The 20,058-nt window shown below is 43.1% G+C and overlaps 1 protein-coding gene across 1 annotated transcript; it reads right to left on the bottom strand.

The window, feature by feature from the left end:
- Positions 1 to 301: 301 nt before the first annotated feature.
- On the bottom strand, positions 302 to 10,455 carry Mmp8 (matrix metallopeptidase 8). The gene is made up of 10 exons (XM_052189158.1): positions 10,252 to 10,455; positions 8,289 to 8,527; positions 7,492 to 7,640; positions 7,285 to 7,410; positions 5,621 to 5,782; positions 3,757 to 3,874; positions 3,091 to 3,224; positions 2,430 to 2,583; positions 1,486 to 1,589; positions 302 to 1,352 (listed from the first exon to the last, which is right to left on the bottom strand). The coding sequence occupies exons 1-10, from the start codon at positions 10,360 to 10,362 to the stop codon at positions 1,249 to 1,251; spliced, it is 1,401 nt and encodes a 466-aa protein (XP_052045118.1). The 5' UTR covers positions 10,363 to 10,455; the 3' UTR covers positions 302 to 1,248.
- Positions 10,456 to 20,058: the final 9,603 nt, after the last annotated feature.

The following is a 20,058-nucleotide window of genomic DNA, read 5'->3' on the forward strand; positions in this document are numbered from 1 at the left end:
CTCCTCCCTACCCCAGGCATCACTGAAGCCAGACCAGGCAGCCCTTTGCTTCGTAAGGACCGGGGAGAGGTATCAATGCATCGTGAATGAACTTGATTTTTGTTGTGGCGTTTTTTGTTGTTGTTTTGTTATTATTGTGTTTTGTTTTTGTTTTGTAAAATCCTGCTTCCAGGAATTGAACCCTGGACCTCACACATGCTTGTTACATGCTCTTCTTTGAAGCGACACTGCCCAGTGGTCTTAAAGGCTGACACACTGTGCCAGCTTCCTATTACTTCTCTAACAAAGAATACACATTCAATAGAGTAGGATAATAGCTTTATTATTTTTTTCACTAAAACCAGAAAACCCACATCAGCAAGTGTCCCAGATCTGGAATCTGTTTGAGAAAGGAATGGTCCTTTTTTTAAACTTCTTCCCACCTGCCTCTGCCCGGGAAATTATTGGCAAATAGCCTTACAGACGCAGCCCTCCAGTGCCTGGGTCCCTTTGCCTGGTCTCTTCTGTCTATGCCTCTGCTGATTCTCCTCAGGTCTCCTCAGAATGAAAGATGTGAGGCAAATGCTTTAATCTCTGAGTGACATCTGCATCCCTCACTCCTTTTTATAAGAACTTAGGTATGGGTTTACGGCTCATCCTAATCCTGTTTAAAGCTGTCTTGTCGTTTACACATAATTCATTATATCTTCAAAGACTCTGGCTAACAGCTAGATAAACAGCTGGGTTAAGATTTCAATATATATTTTTTCCTAGCAAGTGGAGGGGCATGATCCAACCCACAATACATACTTTTCATAATCTTTCCAAGGGAAGAAATAACAGCACATTTTCTGTACACCTGAGGGGATAATCTCTATGTGCTTATAATCCTCATGTGTAATGAAAATCCAGTGCTAGATTCCCTGTTCGAAGAGATTTAGGAATATTTGAAGCTAGCAAGTAATAAAACAGGAGGTTTAGAAGGCTTAGAGGTGTCTTAAGTTAGAGGCGGATAATGAAACAGTGAAGATGAAGGTGATGGACGGACGGCTTGCTCTCTTTGTGATGCGTTCACTAACCAGGGACAGAATGTGCAGGAGTCAGCCGTGGCCGGGAATGGAAGATTGCAAACGCTGGTTCTTCCAGGACAGCTTCAGCGTTAGTTACCACTGAGGAAAGTCTGGGCGGGATGCGTGGGATGAATACACAGACTAAGCTTCCCTTTTGCATTCATAGGGTAGATGTGAGGACATTTGACTTTGCCCAACTCTATGAACAGTTAAGCCATAAATTGCTTCTTGCAACTCTAGTGATTCTGCGATTGACAAGATTAAATGCAAAGTACCGTGGTCCACTGAAGAAGAGGAAGAAGGCTGTAAGAAAGAGACACGTATCCAAGTTAGCTTACAGATCTCAACTCTCCCTGAGTTCTCACCAAGTAAACCAAACAGGATACAAAAAAGCAAATGTGCTGTTTTGAGAATTTAAATAATTTTGTTAACTTACAGTCCTGCAGGAAAACTGCGTCCACTCTACAGTTCACTCCCGGGAACACGCTCGCTGTGCTTTTGGGGTAACCTGGGTCCATGGATCCTCTTTGATTGTCATATCTGATGAGAACAAAATATCACATGATTTAAAAGCAATACACACTATGACACTTTCATTTTAATAAGTCATAAAGTACTCTCTTATATATGTTCACACTAACTGTGTCTCATTGGCTGAGATTAGGAGCATTTGACATCTTTACCTAAGGGTTTTGTTTAGAAAACAGAAATGCCATTGATTCTAAAACAGCTTTCTGATTGCTGATCAAGGGGTTATTTCCCCAAACTAGAGCCCATATTTTGTAAATAGTTTACTTAACTGGTAAAATAAGCATAACTATGTGTGTGTACATATGTATATAATGAAAATAAATACATTTATTCATATTTTTCTTAGCATGTAAAGCATGGGCTTCATTACCACACTTTCCCCACATAGATACATTGTTTATTTACATTCATGCCTCCATTGTCCTTTTAGTCCCACACTTGTCCTCTTCCTCCCTACGGATAATTCCTTTCTTGCTTTCATATTTTAATAAATTCCTCTTGTGCACCATATTCTGTAAGTGATTTGGAAAACATTCATTTGGGAATATCAGAACTCAACTCATAGTAAGAATTAACTTACTTCTTTCTCATATTCTACCCTAGAGCATTCTGAGGGTGTGAAACAGCTCATGCTATAGAATCCTCAGCACATTTGTGTAGGTGTTTTATGTGAAAAAAATGAAAAATTAAAAGCCAGTGGCAACATCACACTGTGATAAAGGCTACATCCTCACTAAGCTGTCAAAAGACAGTGTAGATTTAAGTCATCAGATGTCTATGTTGACATTTTGTACATAGAGCACGGAAACACATATTTCAATTTTAATGGAAAAACCTCATCCATATCACCTCCAGCACTGGTTGTTTATGAAGAAGTATGTCTTCCCGCCATAGGAAACAGCTGCATCAATGGCTTGGACACTCCTTGGGAATCCATAGTTGGATATATCTCTGGGGTAACCTCGCTGCAGGTCATAGCCTCTTAGAGCCCAGTACTGTCTGCCTGCCAACAATTCAGAGAAAATCCTTAGCAAAGCTCTTCCTTTCTACAATATTAACATACAGCACTTTGTCATCCTACAGTAATGAAACTGGAGCAGATAATCTGAGAACCACGGGGCGTCACAGTGGAGCTCTGAGTGCAGTGGTAGTTCTAATAGTTCACCCCAACCTGAAAAACATCAACTGTTACAGCCTGATGTTCATGGTTCCTAAGCTAGAGATCTTGCCTGATGTGACTTCTGTACAGAAACTATAAACCACAGCCTTGAGAAGATCACATCTAGGTGAAGATTGTCTCAAGCAGTTGCACTTGTTGAAGACAATATTAAGACCTAAATGAGGGTCTAGCCTGTGCAAATTCACTCAGTTGTTGGTGACTGTGATGGGGCCCAAGCCTGACTAGCAGCATACTCTTTCTGGCTTGTCCCTTCTGAATGTGCTGTGGGACAAAGACAACTTCTGGCCTGGCCTTCAGGAAGAGCAGAACCAGGAGACAGTGGGATGTTACCTTTAAAGAGCAAAACCAGGTCTCTATCAAAATCTTCATAAGCAGCCTGAAGGCCATTGGGTAGGAAGGGCCAGAACAGAGATATGAAATTGAGGTCAACTGTTCTCAGCTGAGGATGCCGTCTCCAGAAGTACCTAAAAGAACACAAGGACACACATACAGAGACAGACAGACAGACGAGGGAAAGGGGGAGATGGAGAAGGACAGGGATAGGAAGAGATAGAGAGCTGTTACTTTCTGTGATTTTTGGCTAGAAATGATCCCTTGCATGGTTTCTGCAGTATATAAATGTGTAACACGCATGATTCACATAGGACCTTAGTTTATGTTAGTGGTGTCCATCTGGTGAGCCCTTGACAGTTCTTAGGTCCCACTTGGCATCACACCCTCTTCTTACCCTGATGAACCGAACATGGTTAGGATCTTTCAGCGATTAATAGGTCCAATGCTGAAAGACTCTAACCATAACAGAGATGCTTGTGGATGTTTGATGCTTTAGGTCCCCTACCCTCTGGATGTTTCATGACACCCAGAAAACACTAAGAATTCCAAGGAGAGGCCCTTGTGTTGGGTCTAAAGGAAAACTGAGTGATGTGCTTCATTAGAAGCCAGTTTTAACGTCTGACAGACAGACATGTACAAAGGAAGGACAGCTCAATTTTATACTTGTCTTTAAAGAAGTAAATCTCCCCACGGAGTGTGGTAGCAGCATCAAATCTCAGGCGGGGGTCACAGGCTGTTGGGGTGCTGGGCCCAGTAGGTTGGATGGGGTTGTTTGATGGTCCTGGGAAATGAAATAATTTAATAAGCAGAAGTGCCATGATGCTTTTGATGTGCTTCAAATACACAGGAAGACACGTATTGAAAGGCTTCAAATACTTTTTCTTTTTATGAAGAAAAAGTCACTCTCTGATTCCACAAGTCACAGCAGACTCTGTACATATGATCCTTTTAAAGGCTGGGCCTGTTCACACGAGTAATGATGGCCTCTACTTAAGCTGGAAAGTAATTGGCATCTGATGCTTCCTTTGACATCTAAGCCACCCTTCTCCCTCCTGTTTCCTCTTGCTCCCTTTTTGTCATCGAGAATCTGCTTCCTTGTCCCCCACCAACATCCACATGCAATGATAGATCTCATATTAGTCTTTTACCCTATAGCATAAATCTAACTCAGTTTCTTTTCTATAAAAATTGGCATTTTATAGAAAATTGACATTTATAGAAAAATTGACATTGCAGCCCAGGTTTTGAAATCCCAGCACTGTAGATATTGAGACAAGAGAATTAGTCTCAATCTGAGACTAGTCTGGACACAGAGTGAGAAACTGTCTTAAAATATTAAATACATACAAAATAATTAACTTTTTATGCATTTTCCTATCGTGGAACTAAGGATTGTACTTGTCATTTAGAAATGCCAGAGCGTCAAGAGAACTGGGAACATTGACCAGCAAAGGAAGTAGTTGCTGGCATGTGGCTGGGAGTGGGCGATCTGAGTGAGGTTCCTTATTCTTAGAGATTCTACTGTGATGAGAAGATCCCCTGACATGATATCCCATGCTCCTGATTTATAGGGCAACCCCACCCCAAGAGGAGAAAGCTCCCTCTCCATCCTTCTGTCTGTACTTTCAGGAAGCAGGAGGGAAAAGGGAGGAGTCGGATCACCCTGTGGTCCTCCACTTTCCTCTACTACAAATTATACTTCAGTGAACATTCTTGTCAGGCCTTAGACATGCCCACTTAGGGATCTATGTGAAGAATTCTTTCACAGATGATTGTGGAAGGAGAGTTCCTCTATGAAAAGGGGTAATTGTGTCTTTTCACAAAATTGGAAAGCCTAAAAATGGAAGAGGAAAATGTCTCCACTATTTCGAGATCATGGTTGGGAAGTACCACTACGCGTTTTCCCAAGTCTTCCAGCTTTTCCCCTTTCCTCCCTCCCTCCTTTCCTCTCCCTCCCTCCTTTCCTCCTCCTCCCTCCTCCCTCCCTCCCTCCCTCCCTCCCTCCCTCCCTCCCTCCCTCCCTCCCTCCCTCCCTCCCTCCCTCCCCCTCCCTTCCTTCCTCCCTCCCTCCCTTTCTTCCTTCCTTCTTTTCTTCCTTCCTTTCTCTTTCTCTCTCCTTCCTTCCTTTCTCCTCTCCTTCTCTCCATCTCTCCTAACTTGCCCCTTCTCTTCTTGAGACCAATTCTCACCACGTACTCCAAGCTTCACTTAGATTCCTGGTTCTCCTGCTTCAGACTCCTGACTGCTAACATTACAGACATGCCCACAGGCCTGTCCCCTAATCTTTACGTTAGGGCAGAAAGAGACACCTAATAACTAAAATCCAAGATGTAGCAAAATCACATTAGAGGCTTTGCCTATTTTTTTGCTAACACATAGTTATTACTGGCAACTCTAAGAGATTAATTTGAATTTCCTTTGAGGATAAAATCCAGAGACTCCAAAGGAGCGGTGCTTGCATGCTGGAGTTGATGTGGTTAAATCTCAAGTCCTATTATGTTCTACCATGTTGTCCACATGACCTTACCATAGATTGTCTGGATGCCATTGATATCATCTTGAGGTAGTGAATAGGTGCTGGGTTCCCTGTAAGCATAATTTGGGTACATCAAAGCTCCAGGGTCAGCGGAGTGAGAGAGTCCCAGGGAATGTCCAAATTCATGAGCAGCCACAAGAAACAGGTTGTAATCTGAAATGCAAGAAAAGGTGGAGCATCATCTATCTGGCTCTACAGGTAGTAAAAATATGATCTCTATGATCTCAAAGGATGTGACCTGAGGCCAAAACTGCCCAGGAAGGAAACATTCATACATTCAACTTTTTCCTTTCCTTTTCAGGCACCTGAAGAGCAGCAATTAGGAGGCATCAAGGTAAGAGACACAAGCTCCTCATCAAATCTCAGACACTAATAAACTTTGTCTTTATTCCAACGCCCTCATTTTATGAATGTAGATTGGTGATGTGGTGATGGAGCTATGGGTCTCAGCATGGAAGAATCCTGTTTCTCTTGTGCTCAGACATGCTGACTGGACCTCAGGCTCATAGGCAGAGACAGGGAAGAGACAGGGAAGAGCCTAACTCTCAGTGCAGCAGTTCAGACACAAGGTTGACTGGGCACAGGCTCTACATATACTGGCCTTTCTTCCTCTCTCCTCTCCTCTCCTCTCCTCTCCTCTCCTCTCCTCTCCTCTCCTCTCCTCTCCTCTCCTCTCCTCTCCTCTCCTCTCCTCTCCTCTCCTCTCCTCTCCTCTCCTCCCTCCTCTCCTCTCCTCTCCTTTCCTCTCCTCTCCTCAGGCTCCCCAGCCCTTCTTCTCAGAAGGCTCCTGTAAGGGTGTCTTGTTGCACAGACACATTGCTGAATTAGGCTGCTAGAAGCAAGAACGTGGCTGCTCTTTGAACAGTCTACCTTCTCAAATGAACCATAGTATTTCAACTTTTGCAAAATATGTGAAGTCAAACATTAAACTCAGGAGTGGAGGGACTGAAGGATCAGGGTCAGAAAACTTCATGCTTTGGGAGCTAAGTAGCCTCTGTCTCAACCACTCAGCTTGGCCATTGAGAGTGCAAGCTGCCAAAGAATATGTGTAACTAAATAAGTCTGGCTTTCCTCAGCCCAACCTAGCTTGAACAACCAGGACCAGGCAGGGCTTGGCTATGGTTTTCAATGATCAGCAACCTGCTTGATAAAGTTAATGCTTCTCTCAAAAATCATGTGTCAGCAAGTTAATCTTGAGTGAAAAAATATTGAGAGGTGAATGGTGTGGATTGTTGCTGCTGTGAGGCAGCCAAGGGATTTCAGGGTCGTTTATTTTGGTCACCGTCATCCTTCTGCCATGTGAAGATGCATTAAGAACTTTAGTCCTTAAACTAAGCTACCTCCTTTAGCTAAGGAGGGAGTTTTCCTTAGTTCATCGGTTATTTCCTTTCATTATCCCATGACAGCACTGCAATTGGATTTAGGCACTGCAGTGGGAAATAAGGTAAACATTTATGTTTTGATTAAAACAACAACAGCAACAACACCAACAAAACCACCACCAACAAACTTTTAAGGTGATTTATCTTTAAGTAACAAAAAGTATAAATGATTGATTTGAATTCTACAGTTATGTGAGTGGATATACATCCTGACTCTAAGGTGGGGAAGATAAATTTAGAAGCTTCATGAGAGTCTAACAATGACCCACTTACTCTTGTAATCTTGAGTCCACGTTTCTTCTGAATCAAAATGAGCATCTCCTCCAATGCCCGGGCCGGGTTGAAAGGCATGGGCAAGGATTCCATTGGGTCCATCAAATGGAGAATTGTCACCATGGTCTGAAATGAGATGGTTTGTGGTTAAGCCTTTGCCTAATGTCTCAGGTTACCTTGAGAAAGCAAAATTGTTTTGGAGTCTACCTCTTGAGACGAAAGCAATGTTGATGTCTGCTTCGCCCTGTAAGGTCTCCGTGAAGGTCAGGGGTGAAGCCACACTCCAGACCTGAAAAGCTTGCTCAATTGCTGCTTTCACTGCAACTCTTGACAGCTGCGGGGTATGGTTTATAATCCTTTGAAGATGAGAAGGAGCAAGAATGGTTTGCTATTATTAGCAACCCCTTAGAACTACATAGTCACTCCACTTTTGGAGTACGTCACTTGTGCAATGCTCTCCCACTTGGACAGAGTATCAGAAGGGGTACACCTCTCAGGGCTGAAGACAGACTGGAGTCTGGACAAGTAACTACTTGTCTTTAAGCCTCAGTGTCCCTGTTCATAAGTAAGATCTCCCTCATAGGTAGCCGAGGAAATTAAATATACTGGAAGCAGGTTAAACATTATACTACACAGAAACTGAATATTATTACTGCAGTTACCAAGATATACAGAAGAGGGCTAGATTCTCTTCAGCAACAGTTAAGCCTCTTTTGGACTTAAAGGTGACTGACTAGAAGAGACAGTCTCATGGCAACATAGCCTTTTTAGATTGCCAAAGAGTAACAATGTGGTAAGCTTTAGGACTGAAAGAACCCAGGGCTCTCTGCTTTCTCAGCCTCAAGCTAACTTCCAGCTCACGCTCTTCTCATTCAAGCTCGTTAAGGGCAGGGCATTTGTTCATTTATCTCTAGTGGTTTCCAAGTTCTGCAACAATGTCTGGGCTGTCACAGGCTGTCAGTCACTAGCTGGGCGGACGAATCCTCAGACTCTAGGAATGTCACCTGTAGGTCAGGTTAGTGTGTGTCCACTTGGGGTTTCCTGGGGTTAGCAAGAAATCACCAGAGTCAGGCACTCCACATCGGGGCTTTTCCATCATCTCCATTGTAGCTGCATCTGGCCTCCCCGTCTCAGGCAAGCCGAAGAAGCGTTGCATCTCCTTGAGCTTCTCTGCAAACATGGTGGCGTTCCTCACAGACCGGAATTGATTGCTTGGTAAGTGGTAGAACTTTTGTAGGTAATGCTGATCAAAACAAACACACCAGAGTACTTGCTGTGAAATTGCTCTGGACATTTTGCAATCCTTTCTAAGTTGCCCCAGAGTATAAAACAGGACCTGACAGACAAGGGACGATATCAGAAACTTTGGGTTGGGACAGCGGAATGGCGCAGTGGGTCAAGCCTGACAGGCCAGTTTTGATCCTTACCACCCACATGGTAGAAAGAGAGAAGTTTACTCTTACAAGCTGTGTTCTGGCCCCCACACGGGCACTGTGTCATGCCGTACCCTCTCACGCTCATGAAAAGAAATGCATTTACTTAAAATAATTGGTAGATCGACTTTGAAAGAACAACATCCATAGAACATTCTCTTCATTCAGTGGGATCTAACGAATATCTGAATAAAAGACAAAAGTCTTACAACAGGGAAGGGATGCATCCAAATCACACACAAACTGCTACTGTACAGTCAGCAGCGTGACTTTTATTTTTTAATGAGTACTGGCTTTTTAATTATTGTTTTTCCATCTGTTGAGGTGTTAGTTGTAAAAATGAGGACTTTTCTGCTCAAAAATTTTTTCACTAAATGGAGAGAGGGCTTAATCACCCTAACTGAGAAATGGAGGGACCAAGAACCAAAGGGAAAGTGACAGTTCAGGTCCTGGCTTACTGCAATGGCTCTCAAATGAGTCATTTAAAAGATGTTTGGGGCAACAGATAGTTTCATTCACCAAGGTAAGAGCTTGGAAGCCACTCTCATTCACAAGTGTGGTCATGGCAATCAGTGGTAGCCTGTGTATACATACTGTTCATTGTATGTGACTACCCGGCTCTTTGGAGGTGACAGAGAACAGAGCTTGCACTTTGGGACGAGACAGGTTTGGGCAAATCCCAGCACTGTCCTTTGTCTCCAGCATGGACAAATCAAACATCACAGTCATTGTGATGCTTAGAGGGGTGGCACCTGTAGAGTAAACCCCGGCCACCCTCAGTATGAACTTAGGGGCTTCTGTGCCAGTCACAAAAATGACTGCGAGTAAAAGAGCAAGAATTATGCTTTCTGGAAATTTCAGTTCTAAGAAAATTCTGAACAAGAAATCGGTGATCACATTCTCTTACATAAAAATCCCTGGCCTTCTTTTATATTATAAAACAAGAGAGATGCTATTAGCTCTGCCTTTATAATGCTTCCAAAGTTTAATAAATAGTTCTGGAGAATCTGATTATACAATGTATTGATTTTAATTAATTATAATCCCCCATTTCCACTCTATCTTCTATGTGTGATAGTATTTCTGGCTGCAGAGAACTATCCATACAGGAAGCAGCAGGCAGGTCAAACTCGGACCTCCCCTCAGCCCGCACCATTTTGTAGTGTTGGCGTGCCAGCAGGCATTCTATCAGTCTAGCGCTGACCTGTAGAGCATGGAACAACTGGGTTACAGGTTTACTGGAAGAGAAAAACATTAGGTAGGAAACTCAGTTCATTTTACAAATAAACTATTCTCTCTGAAAGGACTCCAGCTGAGCTGGCCTGACAGTGCTCCTTGGGCTTCAAACACCCAGCTGGCTTCATGTCTATATTTTCCAGGGCCAGGCCCTGCCCACTCGGAATCTTTCAGGTCCCAGAAGCCTCAGCAAAGCCACGCAGAGAATCTCTTTCTGGCCTTCTAGACTAAGAAGGGCCAGCCACCCTCTGAGTTCTGTAGCCATCAGCACATCACCTGTGACTGACAGCTCCTTTACCTCAGCAGTTTTTATATTTTTCTCTTCCAGTTGCTCAGAAGGTGCTGGAAAGGCCTTGACAAGCTGTGTGTGGAGGAAGAACAGAAATGGAAGTATCTTCAGGTGAAGCATGATCTTATCTTCCAAGACAGCCTCTCCTGCCTTCCTCTGCCCCTCTGGTCAGTGCCCTGAAGCTCACAGCACCCCCTGCCAATCACTGCTCTTGTCTGGTCCCTTATAAAGCTGCGTCTTGAGCAACGGCTGCCCAAGAGGTATGAGGCAAAGGCAACGTAGTTAACCGCACTCTGACAGTTCTGCAATGTTAGAATGTGATTTGGAACCTTGGAGGGGGGAAGTCATTTAACAAAACAAGAGGATGGATTGCTACTCTTGCAAACTGACAGAGTAAGGTGGTCGGCACAGCGCTACAGTTTCAGTTTCTATCTGCGTGTGATGAGGAAGTTGTACTAGTTAATCAGGGAAATATTTTAAGAATATTCATCAATTATCTTGGGAACAAATTGCACACCTGTAAGCCCTCTGTTTCTAATCCACCACTGCTACCTGACAGTGTGCCAAAGTGGCTTGTCACAGAACAGGCTTTGGGTGGAGACCAAAAAACAGCATCTGGAGGTGACGGCTTTGTTAGGAAAGAGCTTGTCAAACAAGCATGAGGGCCTGAGTTTGATTCTCAGCATGCAGCTAAAAACTGAAATTAGTGGTTCATGAGTGTAATCTCAGGACTGGTCTGTGACAGGCAGGAGATATCTGTGGCTTGTAGGCTAGCTAGCCTAGACTACTTGGTAAGTTCCAGGCTAGCTAGAGACCCTGTCACAAACCAAACAAACAAATCCCACATTACGGCACTTAAGGAATGGTGCCCAAGGTTGTCCTCTGGCCTTCACACACATGCACACACAAAAGCATGAACATTCACTTTCAAATGCACTTGTGCATATACACAGGTAAACAACAGCTTCTGTAGGGCATGACTGCCATAGATGTACTAAAACATTCACTATCTAGAAGGTGTGTTTTTCCAGAGAAAGGACAAAGATAGGGATATTTAGGAAAAAAAACTAACATCTGTTGTATTTACAATGCTTCAAACATGTTAGCGCCAACCAAATCCCCTACTGCCACACAGCCTTCAGAGCAACACACCATTGCTATCATTTTGCAGGGGAAGCAGAGGCTGGAGGACCAGGAGAGGCACATGCTCACGTTTTGTAGGACTCAAGACCATGAGTACGGTGAGAGAGACAGAGCCCATCCTGTGCCAGGCTTTAGTTCAGCACCTTGCTGTTTGTAACCATGCTATCTGGACCATCAGTATCTGGGAGCTCACAACAAGTGGAAAGCTTTGGCCTAGATCAAGGGACAGAGGACAAGGGAGAGCGCGAGATGGAGGTCTCACACGTTCCCAGAGCGCTAGGAGGGTGAGTGCGGACTTGCAGACAGCGTGGCAACACTGGTCTCTCTTTCCTGGTTGTCTTTACATGGGATCTGAGGGTCTAACTCCTGTTCTTCATCCTTGAAAGACAAGAAGTAGTTCACAGACTGTCTCTTATTCTCAACCCCTAAAATGAACATTAGGACGGGATTTTAAAAAAATGTGTTTTACAAAAGTGTCAGGAATATTTTCAGTTTGTGATGAACATAGCAAAGGAGAACCAGAGGCTGGGTTTGGAGGTCTGAGCTAAAAAGGAAGCACCTAGGAACAGCATGATCTTATCTTCTGTTCCATTCCAAGCACAACCCTGTCTGCCTCACTCCTCTAGACAAGGCAGAGCTCTAGAGTTGGGCCTGAGGTAAACCAGTCTTTCTTCCTTCCTTCCTTCCTTCCTTCCTTCCTTCCTTCCTTCCTTCCTTCCTTCCTTCCTTCCTTTCTTTCTCTCTCTCTCTCTTTCTTTCTTTTCCTTCCTTCCTTCCTTTCTTTCTTCCTTTCTTTCTTTCTTTCTTTCTTTCTTTCTTTCTTTCTTTCTTTCTTTCTTTCTTTCTTTCTTTCTTCCATCCTTCCTTCTTTTCTTTCTGCTTTTTCTTCTTTCTTTCTTTCCTTTCTTTGCTTACAAAATTTAAGTCTACAGAAATTGACAAAGCTATACATGGGATTGAAAGAGATTCAGCTCTTCCTGAAGCCAGTACTACCGTGTTCTATCATTTATGTCACGTTGACTCTGGGACAGTAGCATCTGCAAATTACTTCTGCTGGAAAACCATGCATGCACAATACTTATTTACAGAAATGTTATGATCCAGCTGTAACAAAATAATAGCAAAACTAGGAAGATCAGCAAATACTTCAGTTAAAGAACAACTGGGGGTATTGCAATTATTTGGGCTAAATCTGCAGGTTGCAGAACTGAAAGAAACAGTGAAGGTATGCAATAAGGCTTCAATTGTGTAAGAGTCAGGGAAGAGAAGCTTCAGTTTTTTAAATTGTTGAATTAAGTATGATTGTAGATTGAAGGGAAAAGCTCAGGCAGGCTGATAAAACTGTCAGAGGTAGGGGCTTGACCAGGGAAAGCAGCTGGGATCTGACACAGATGCTAGCATTATTTGACGGGAGATGAGGGAACAATGCATTTTTATTTTTATTTTTTGTTTTATTTATTTATTTTGCTTCTTTGTGTATTTATTTATATATTTATTTATTTTTGCTTATTTGTGAATTTATTTATTTATTTTTATTTTCTATATTCTTTGTTTACATTCCAAATGATTTCCCCTTTCCCGGTTCCCCCCTCCCCATAAGTCCCATAAGCCCTCTTCCCTCTACCCATTCCCCAATCAACCCCCTCCCACTTCTCTGTCCCTACAATGCTGCATCAAGCCTTTCCAGGACCCGGGCCCTCTCCTTCCTTCTTCTTGGGAATTGTTTGATATGCGAGTTGTGTCTTGGGTATTCAGAGCTTCTGGACTAATATCCACTTATCAGTGACTGCATTCCATGTGTGTTCTTTTGTGATTGTGTTACCTCACTTAGAATGACATTTTCCAGTTCCAACCATTTGCCTAAGAATTTCATGAATTCATTGTTTTTAATTGCTGAGTAGCATTCCATTGTGTAAATATACCACATTTTCTGTATCCATTCCTCCACTGAGGGACATCTGGGTTCTTTCCAGCTTCTGGCTATTATAAATAAGGCTGCTATGAACATAGTGGAACATGTGTCCTTATTGCATGCCAGGGAATCCTCTGGGTATATGCCCAGGAGTCATATAGCTGGGTCCTCCGGAAGTGTCATGCCCAGTTTTCTGAGGAACCGCCAGACTGATTTCCACAGTGGTTGTACAGGCAAAGCACACTGTTAATCGGACAAATCGGCAACCAACAAATTAGGAAAAGATCTTTACCATCCCTACATCTGACAGAGGGCTAATATCCAATATATACACAGAACTCAAGAAGTTAGACGCCAGAGAACCAAATAACCCTATTAAAAATGGGGTACAGATCTAAACAAAGAATTTTCACCTGAAGAACTTTGGATGGCTGAGAACCACCTTAAGAAATGTTCAACTTCATTAGTCATTAGGGAAATTCAAATCAAAACAACCCTGAGATTTCACCTCACACCAGTCAGAATGGCTAAGGTTAAAAACTCAGGAGACAGCAGGTGTTGGCGAGGATGTGGAGAAAGAGGAGCATTTTTATTTTTGTTTTCTGGCTATTGAGTGGTGACCCCTGCTGGCCACAGGGAATATCACCACCCTTCCCTCCCCCCCTCATCCCCTCCCTTTTTCTTGTGTTCTTGTGTGTTGTAACCACTTCCCCTGTTATCCTCTCCTCTCCTCTCCTGCTCTCTCCTTTTCTGGGTTGTGATGAGGAATATCACAAAGGACACGGGTGAAGGGCCACGCAGAGAGCAGAGCAGAGCGGGCGCAGGGCTCTCTCGCGCCTGTGCGGGCGCCCTCTCTTCTTTTTAACCGGCACTTCTTTGCATAGGCAGGGTTGCTAACAGATGGTGTGAGGGAACCCAGGAAGTCTGACCCCTCTTGTTGTGCTGTGTGCTTTCTGACTACGGGATGTGGGGCAGGACTTCTCTGGAATGAGAAGGTCTTACCAGAGAATTTCTCTATGGCCAGCTCCAAGGGAAAAGTGGGAGAGGCTCAGAGTTTCTATAACCTATGTTGGGAAGAGATGTTCTAGTTTTCATAAACTGCCCTGGGAAGAAATGAGCCAGGAGCTGTGAACCCTCTCTCCCCACCTCCCTCTCATGTTTTTAGTTGATACACATGCTGGGTTTCATTATTATTGCTTTTATATCCGTGTCCCTGGTCCTCCACTGGTTGTCTTTAACAAAGGAGTGCTACCACATGATGATGACCCTCAAGGTGGTTTCTGCTAAAGCGCCATAATCTATATAAAATATAACTTTTGCCCTTTGTGTTTGCTTCTAAAGTGATTTTACACCCTGTATAATTGACAGTTAAGACTAACCACCCGTCTGGTAATTTTATTCTTCGTTACATGTTAGTCTATTCTCAGTGGGATGCGGCTCTCTGTCTACCTCTGCTGATCTCTGAACGACACGTTACAGGACCACAGGCTGTCATGTTCTAGCATGATACTTTCCATCTTTGTGTGTTTTAGGCAGGACTTATATTCGCCCTTCCATTCTCCCACACAGCACTTATGAGCTAACTCCTAACTGCTGACAGACTGAAGATGCAGACAGAGATGAACATCTGATTTTGGGCTCTCTGTTCTAGTAGATGAAGAGATGAGCATTGATGTTTAGCATCTGCTCTAATGTCTTGAGCCTTTCAAGCCTGTCCCCAGAGATAACCCTCCCACAACAAGGCCACACCTCCCAGTCTTTCCCAAACAGAGCATGTAGTGATGTCTTCATTCAATTGGTGAAGTATTAAAACATATGAGACAATGATGGCCATTCTGGTTTAAACCACTACATTCTTTTTTTGTTTGTTTGTTTTGTGATCATTCATGTTTTGTCTGCATTCATGCTTGTGTTAGGGTGTCAGATCCTCTGGAATTATAGTTACATGTAATTGTCAGTTGCCGTGTGTGCGTGCTGGGAATTAAATCCAGATTCTCTGGAAAAGCAGCCAGTACTCTTAACTCCTTAGCCATATCTCCAGTCCCAAACTACTACATTCTACAAGTACGGTTCTTTCTGAGTAGTCCAACCAAGAGAGGCTTGTAGCACCTTGTAGGTGAAATCAGTCAGGGCCTGCTTTTTGCAGCCTCCAGCTCTGTGCAGATGGGTTGCATTAGCCCAAGCAGCCCAGGTCTCATCAAGATCTTGTCCACAACTCCTGTGTGATGACTTGTTTCTCTGCGTTTCTCATATATACACTTGTCTTGAGAACCTGTCTTTGGGAATCAGAGTCACATTACAAATCACATTATGTTCGGTTGGGTATATTTAGCTCTGTTTTTAACAAAGAAATATACGTGATACAGAGTCTGGTATGTTTTTCATGCATCCTATGCTTGTTGTTAAGGTACCCGGGCCTCCGCCTCTAAGCTATTGTGACACCAACTGTTCTTTTTTTTTCTTTTTTTCTTTTTTTTTATTCGATATAATTTATTTACATTTCAAATGATTTCCCCTTTTCTAGCCCCCCCACTCCCTGAAAATCTCGTAAGTCCCCTTCTCTTCCCCGTCCTCCCATCCACCCCTTCCCACTTCCCCGTTCTGGTTTTGCTGAATACTGTTTCACTGAGTCTTTCCAGAACAAGGGGCCACTCCTCTTTTCTTCTTGTACCTCATTTGATGTGTGGATTATGTTTTGGATATTCCAGTTTTCTAGGTTAATAACCACTTATTAGTGAGTGCATACCATGATTCACCTTTTGAGTCTGGGTTACCTCACTTAGTATGATATTCTCTAGCTCCATCCATTTGCCTAAGAATTTCATGAATTCATTGTTTCTAATGGCTGAATAGTACTCCATTGTGTAGATATACCACATTTTTTGCATCCACTCTTCTGTTGAGGGATACCTGGGTTCTTTCCAGCATCTGGCAATTATAAATAGGGCTGCTATGAACATAGTAGAGCATGTATCCTTATTACATGACACCAACTGTTCTAATCCAGTATTTTACCTCATCACTCAACTCCCCCTAAAATTTATACTGAATAAAAAGATAACATTCAAGAGGGCTATTGAGATGGCACAGTGGTTAAGAACACTGGCCGTTCTTCCAGAGGACCTGAATTCAGTTTCCAACACCGCATGGCAGCTCACAACTGTCTGTAACTCCTGTTCCAGGGGATCTGACACCCTCCTCCCCCAAAGGTAGCATTCAAAATGTTCAATGAGTGATACATTTTACAAATGTGATTATATCTTCTCTTTGTATCAGTTTTATAGAGCAATTGGGACAGAGTCTATCTGTCCCCATTTAGATATAGAGTAGCCCCTTACAAAAGATAAACGACTTTTCAAAAGTTTCATGCCACACAACAAGTACAAGAGATCTGGAGCCCAGCCCCCTTGAGTCACAAACCAATCAGCTAAGCCCAGAGCACAAATCAGTGACCATGGGTCATCTAGGATCTTGACGACGTTTCTGAGAGAAGGTAGATGAGCCTTCATTAAACATTGACTTGGAGATGGTCCAAGCAAGTTAAGGACCTGGTACAAGGCAGCCATGGTTCCTGGTGCAGACTTAGAAGTGCGCCTGGTGGTACGGCGCCAGCATCGGTGACAACTGACATCTTCACCTTTGTCTCACTCCATTTGCAAGAGCAGATCTCATTTGGAGCAAGTCCTTCAGCATAAAGTTAGGGTGTTGGTGAAGAAGTTACTCAGAGGAGAAGAGTGACAATATGAATGTTTGGAGACAGTCCACTTGTCTAACTACCAGCTGAGACATGTGGTCGTATAAAACTATATGATTAAATGAGAAATAGGAAACAGAAGCCTAAGAAATAAGGACAAATGATTATTCCAGTAGCCATATGCACGCCTGGCAATCTCAGGGATGTATATGGTTCCCACCATTAGAGAAAAAGACTTAGGTGATTCAAGCACACCAAAAGTTAAGAGGAAGACAAGAAGAAAGAAAGAAAGAAAGAAAGAAAGAAAGAAAGAAAGAAAGAAAGAAAGAAAGAAAGAAAGAAAGAAAGGAAGGAAGGAAGGAAGGAAGGAAGGAAGAAAGGAAGGAAGGAAGAAAGGAAGAAAGGAAGGAAGGAAGAAAGGAAGAAAGGAAGGAAGAAGGAGAGAAAGAGGGAAAGAAAGAAGATGCTCATGCTCTTTGGGCACTTGACTGAAGAAAAATCCAAAAAGGAGACCAGATTATATGTTGTAATAATTTTGTTTAATATGATTTCTACATTTATATCCATTTCAGGACTGACATTAGTTACTTGAAACCATTCTGTCTCCGTTAGCATTAACTGTCAACACAACACAGCTGAGAATCACCTGAAGAGGGAGTCTTAGCAGGCAAGAGAGAGCCAGAAAGCAGCATTTCTCCATGGTTCCTGCCCTGAGTTTTTGTCCCAACATCTCTCAGTTATGGACTGTAACTGGGAACATAATCCAAACACTTTCCTCCCCCAGATGTGTTGGTCCTGATGCTTTTCACAGCAGAAGAATGAAAACTGGAGCACACAATATATATCCCCTTCATCTCTGATCTCCATTGTGACTGTTGGTGACATAGCCAACTTGTTTGCTCTGTCCTTAAACCCAACATACACAGCACTGATGACCGTGATGACTCTAGAATGAATACCTGAGCCCGAGATTCACTGCCTACAAACTGCAAAGTGTACATATTTCTTAATGTCATAAAAAGGAAATAAAGCGTAAGTGTTGCACTATTAAATTTTTTTTATCAATTATCTGCTGACACTAACTATTTTCATGTTATTAAACTATCTAAAGTCTAGCTGTCATTGTCTCTTTCTGGCACCAAATGTCTTTGTTAGAGTTCTACTGCTGTGAAGAGACTCCATGACTGACACTCTTTTTTTTTTAAAGATTTATTTATTATATGTAAGTATGCTGTAGCTGTCTTCAGACACCCCAGAAGAGGGCATCTCGTTACGGATGGTTGTGAGAGGGCATCTCGTTACGTGGTTGCTGGGGTTTGAACTCAGGACCTTCAGAAAAGCAGTCAGTGCTCTTAACTGCTGAGCCCTCTCTCCAGCCCCATGGCTGCCACTCTTATAAAGGAAAGCATTTAATCGTGGCTTGCTTGCAGTTCAGAAGGTTAGGCCATTACCAAATCATCGTGGTGGGCAGTATGGTGGCGTACAGACAGATATGGATGGAGAAGGAGCTGAGAGTTCTACATCTTGACTGTAGGGAGCATGAAGAGAATGTCACACTGGACTTGGCTGGTGCTTCTGAGACCTCAAAGCCCACTCTGGGTAATGCATTCCCTTCAAAAAACCCCACACATGCTCCACCTTCCTAATAGTGACACTTTCCATGGACCTAAGAGGACTATTTTTATTTCAAAAATAAAATACAGGCCACAAAAGTCTAGCTCACGTGGTCTCTTTCTGCATGAAAAATGAAGGCCCACCTCAGCAGACGCATAGGACGAGAGTGTACAAGTTCCATGTGACTGACATCAATTGCTAGATAGCTTCACGGCCACAGGCTAGTGGGCCGTCAACAGAAAGCGGAGGCCATCTTAGCTCTGTGAGAGGCAGAGAATTGTGAACTCTAAGTTAGAGTTAATTCTCCCAACCTACATATGGTTTGGTTTTCCTATCTGGAAAATAAAATGACAACTTTCAAGATGGTTTTTTGGAGGCCTAGATGAAGCAGAACGAGTTATACTAGATGAAGCAGAACGAGTTACAGCGCTCCGTTAAAGCATGTTATGCCGTGAGTACTGATTCACCTTAAAGTGGGCAAACATCTTTTCCCACCAGAAAAGGATCTTTTAAAAAACAATCAGCTAAATTCTCTCATGTACGAGATGGTAAAAATGAAATTCAGAAATGTTCATTTCTTAGAAAAGTAGACATAAAGACATGATCTGAGTAACTGGATGAGGTCATTGGAAACCCATTTCAACCTCTTAAAGTAAATTTCCTGAGGAAACAGTTTCTTGAGGGTGGCGTGAATTTAAATAGAAATATCTTTTAGCTGAGTCCACATTATGAACCACATAGTACATCATCTCCTGTGTAAATTTGGAGCCTTGTTTATAGAGAGAGCCACATAATCAGAAATTCCCACACCATCATCATTTCAATGAGCTGAGTATTGAGTCTAAGAGTAAGTGTCAAATGTCATGGTTTCAAGACAAATACACTGCCAGTCCTAGACATCTACAGCCGAGCTTTCGGCAAGCTGGGGGCAAGTTTCTCCCATCCCAAACTTATTGTGAAAGCCACACCAATCCCCTGAAAGTGAGCTTCTGGAGACTCAGTCTGTGTCCGTGGCTGAGCGGAGATGCTCCACACAGATCAGCTTCCTACTGGCTTCTCCAGGGTTGAGTTTGCATGCGTCCTTAGATAGCTACAGGAAAAATAATTTATAATGGACTCAAATCCTGGGCATTCTATTTTCTATCCTAATTTGAGAGATTAGTTCTCTGTCATTTCCTCTTAATTTGGGTGGAATCTGTAAATATTTTGACTACAAGAATAAGCAAGAGCAAAGCAGTGCCTAAGGCCAGCCGCCTTCCAGTAGTTGCGCTTGAAGTGCTTCCTGTCCTTGGGAGAACTCGCACACCGTGAGGAAATCAAGCTGTGAGGGATGAGGTAGCTGCAGCCTTTCCGGCTAGGATGTCAGCGTGTGAGTGAAGAAGCCAGAGATGAGTCTGGTCGTGTGACCGACCATCTGACTGATCATGTGAGCCAGAGCCCACAGCTGGGAAGC

The sequence above is a fragment of the Apodemus sylvaticus genome, chromosome 7 (assembly GCF_947179515.1).
Source record: "Apodemus sylvaticus chromosome 7, mApoSyl1.1, whole genome shotgun sequence".
In the NCBI taxonomy this organism is placed as follows: domain Eukaryota; kingdom Metazoa; phylum Chordata; class Mammalia; order Rodentia; family Muridae; genus Apodemus; species Apodemus sylvaticus.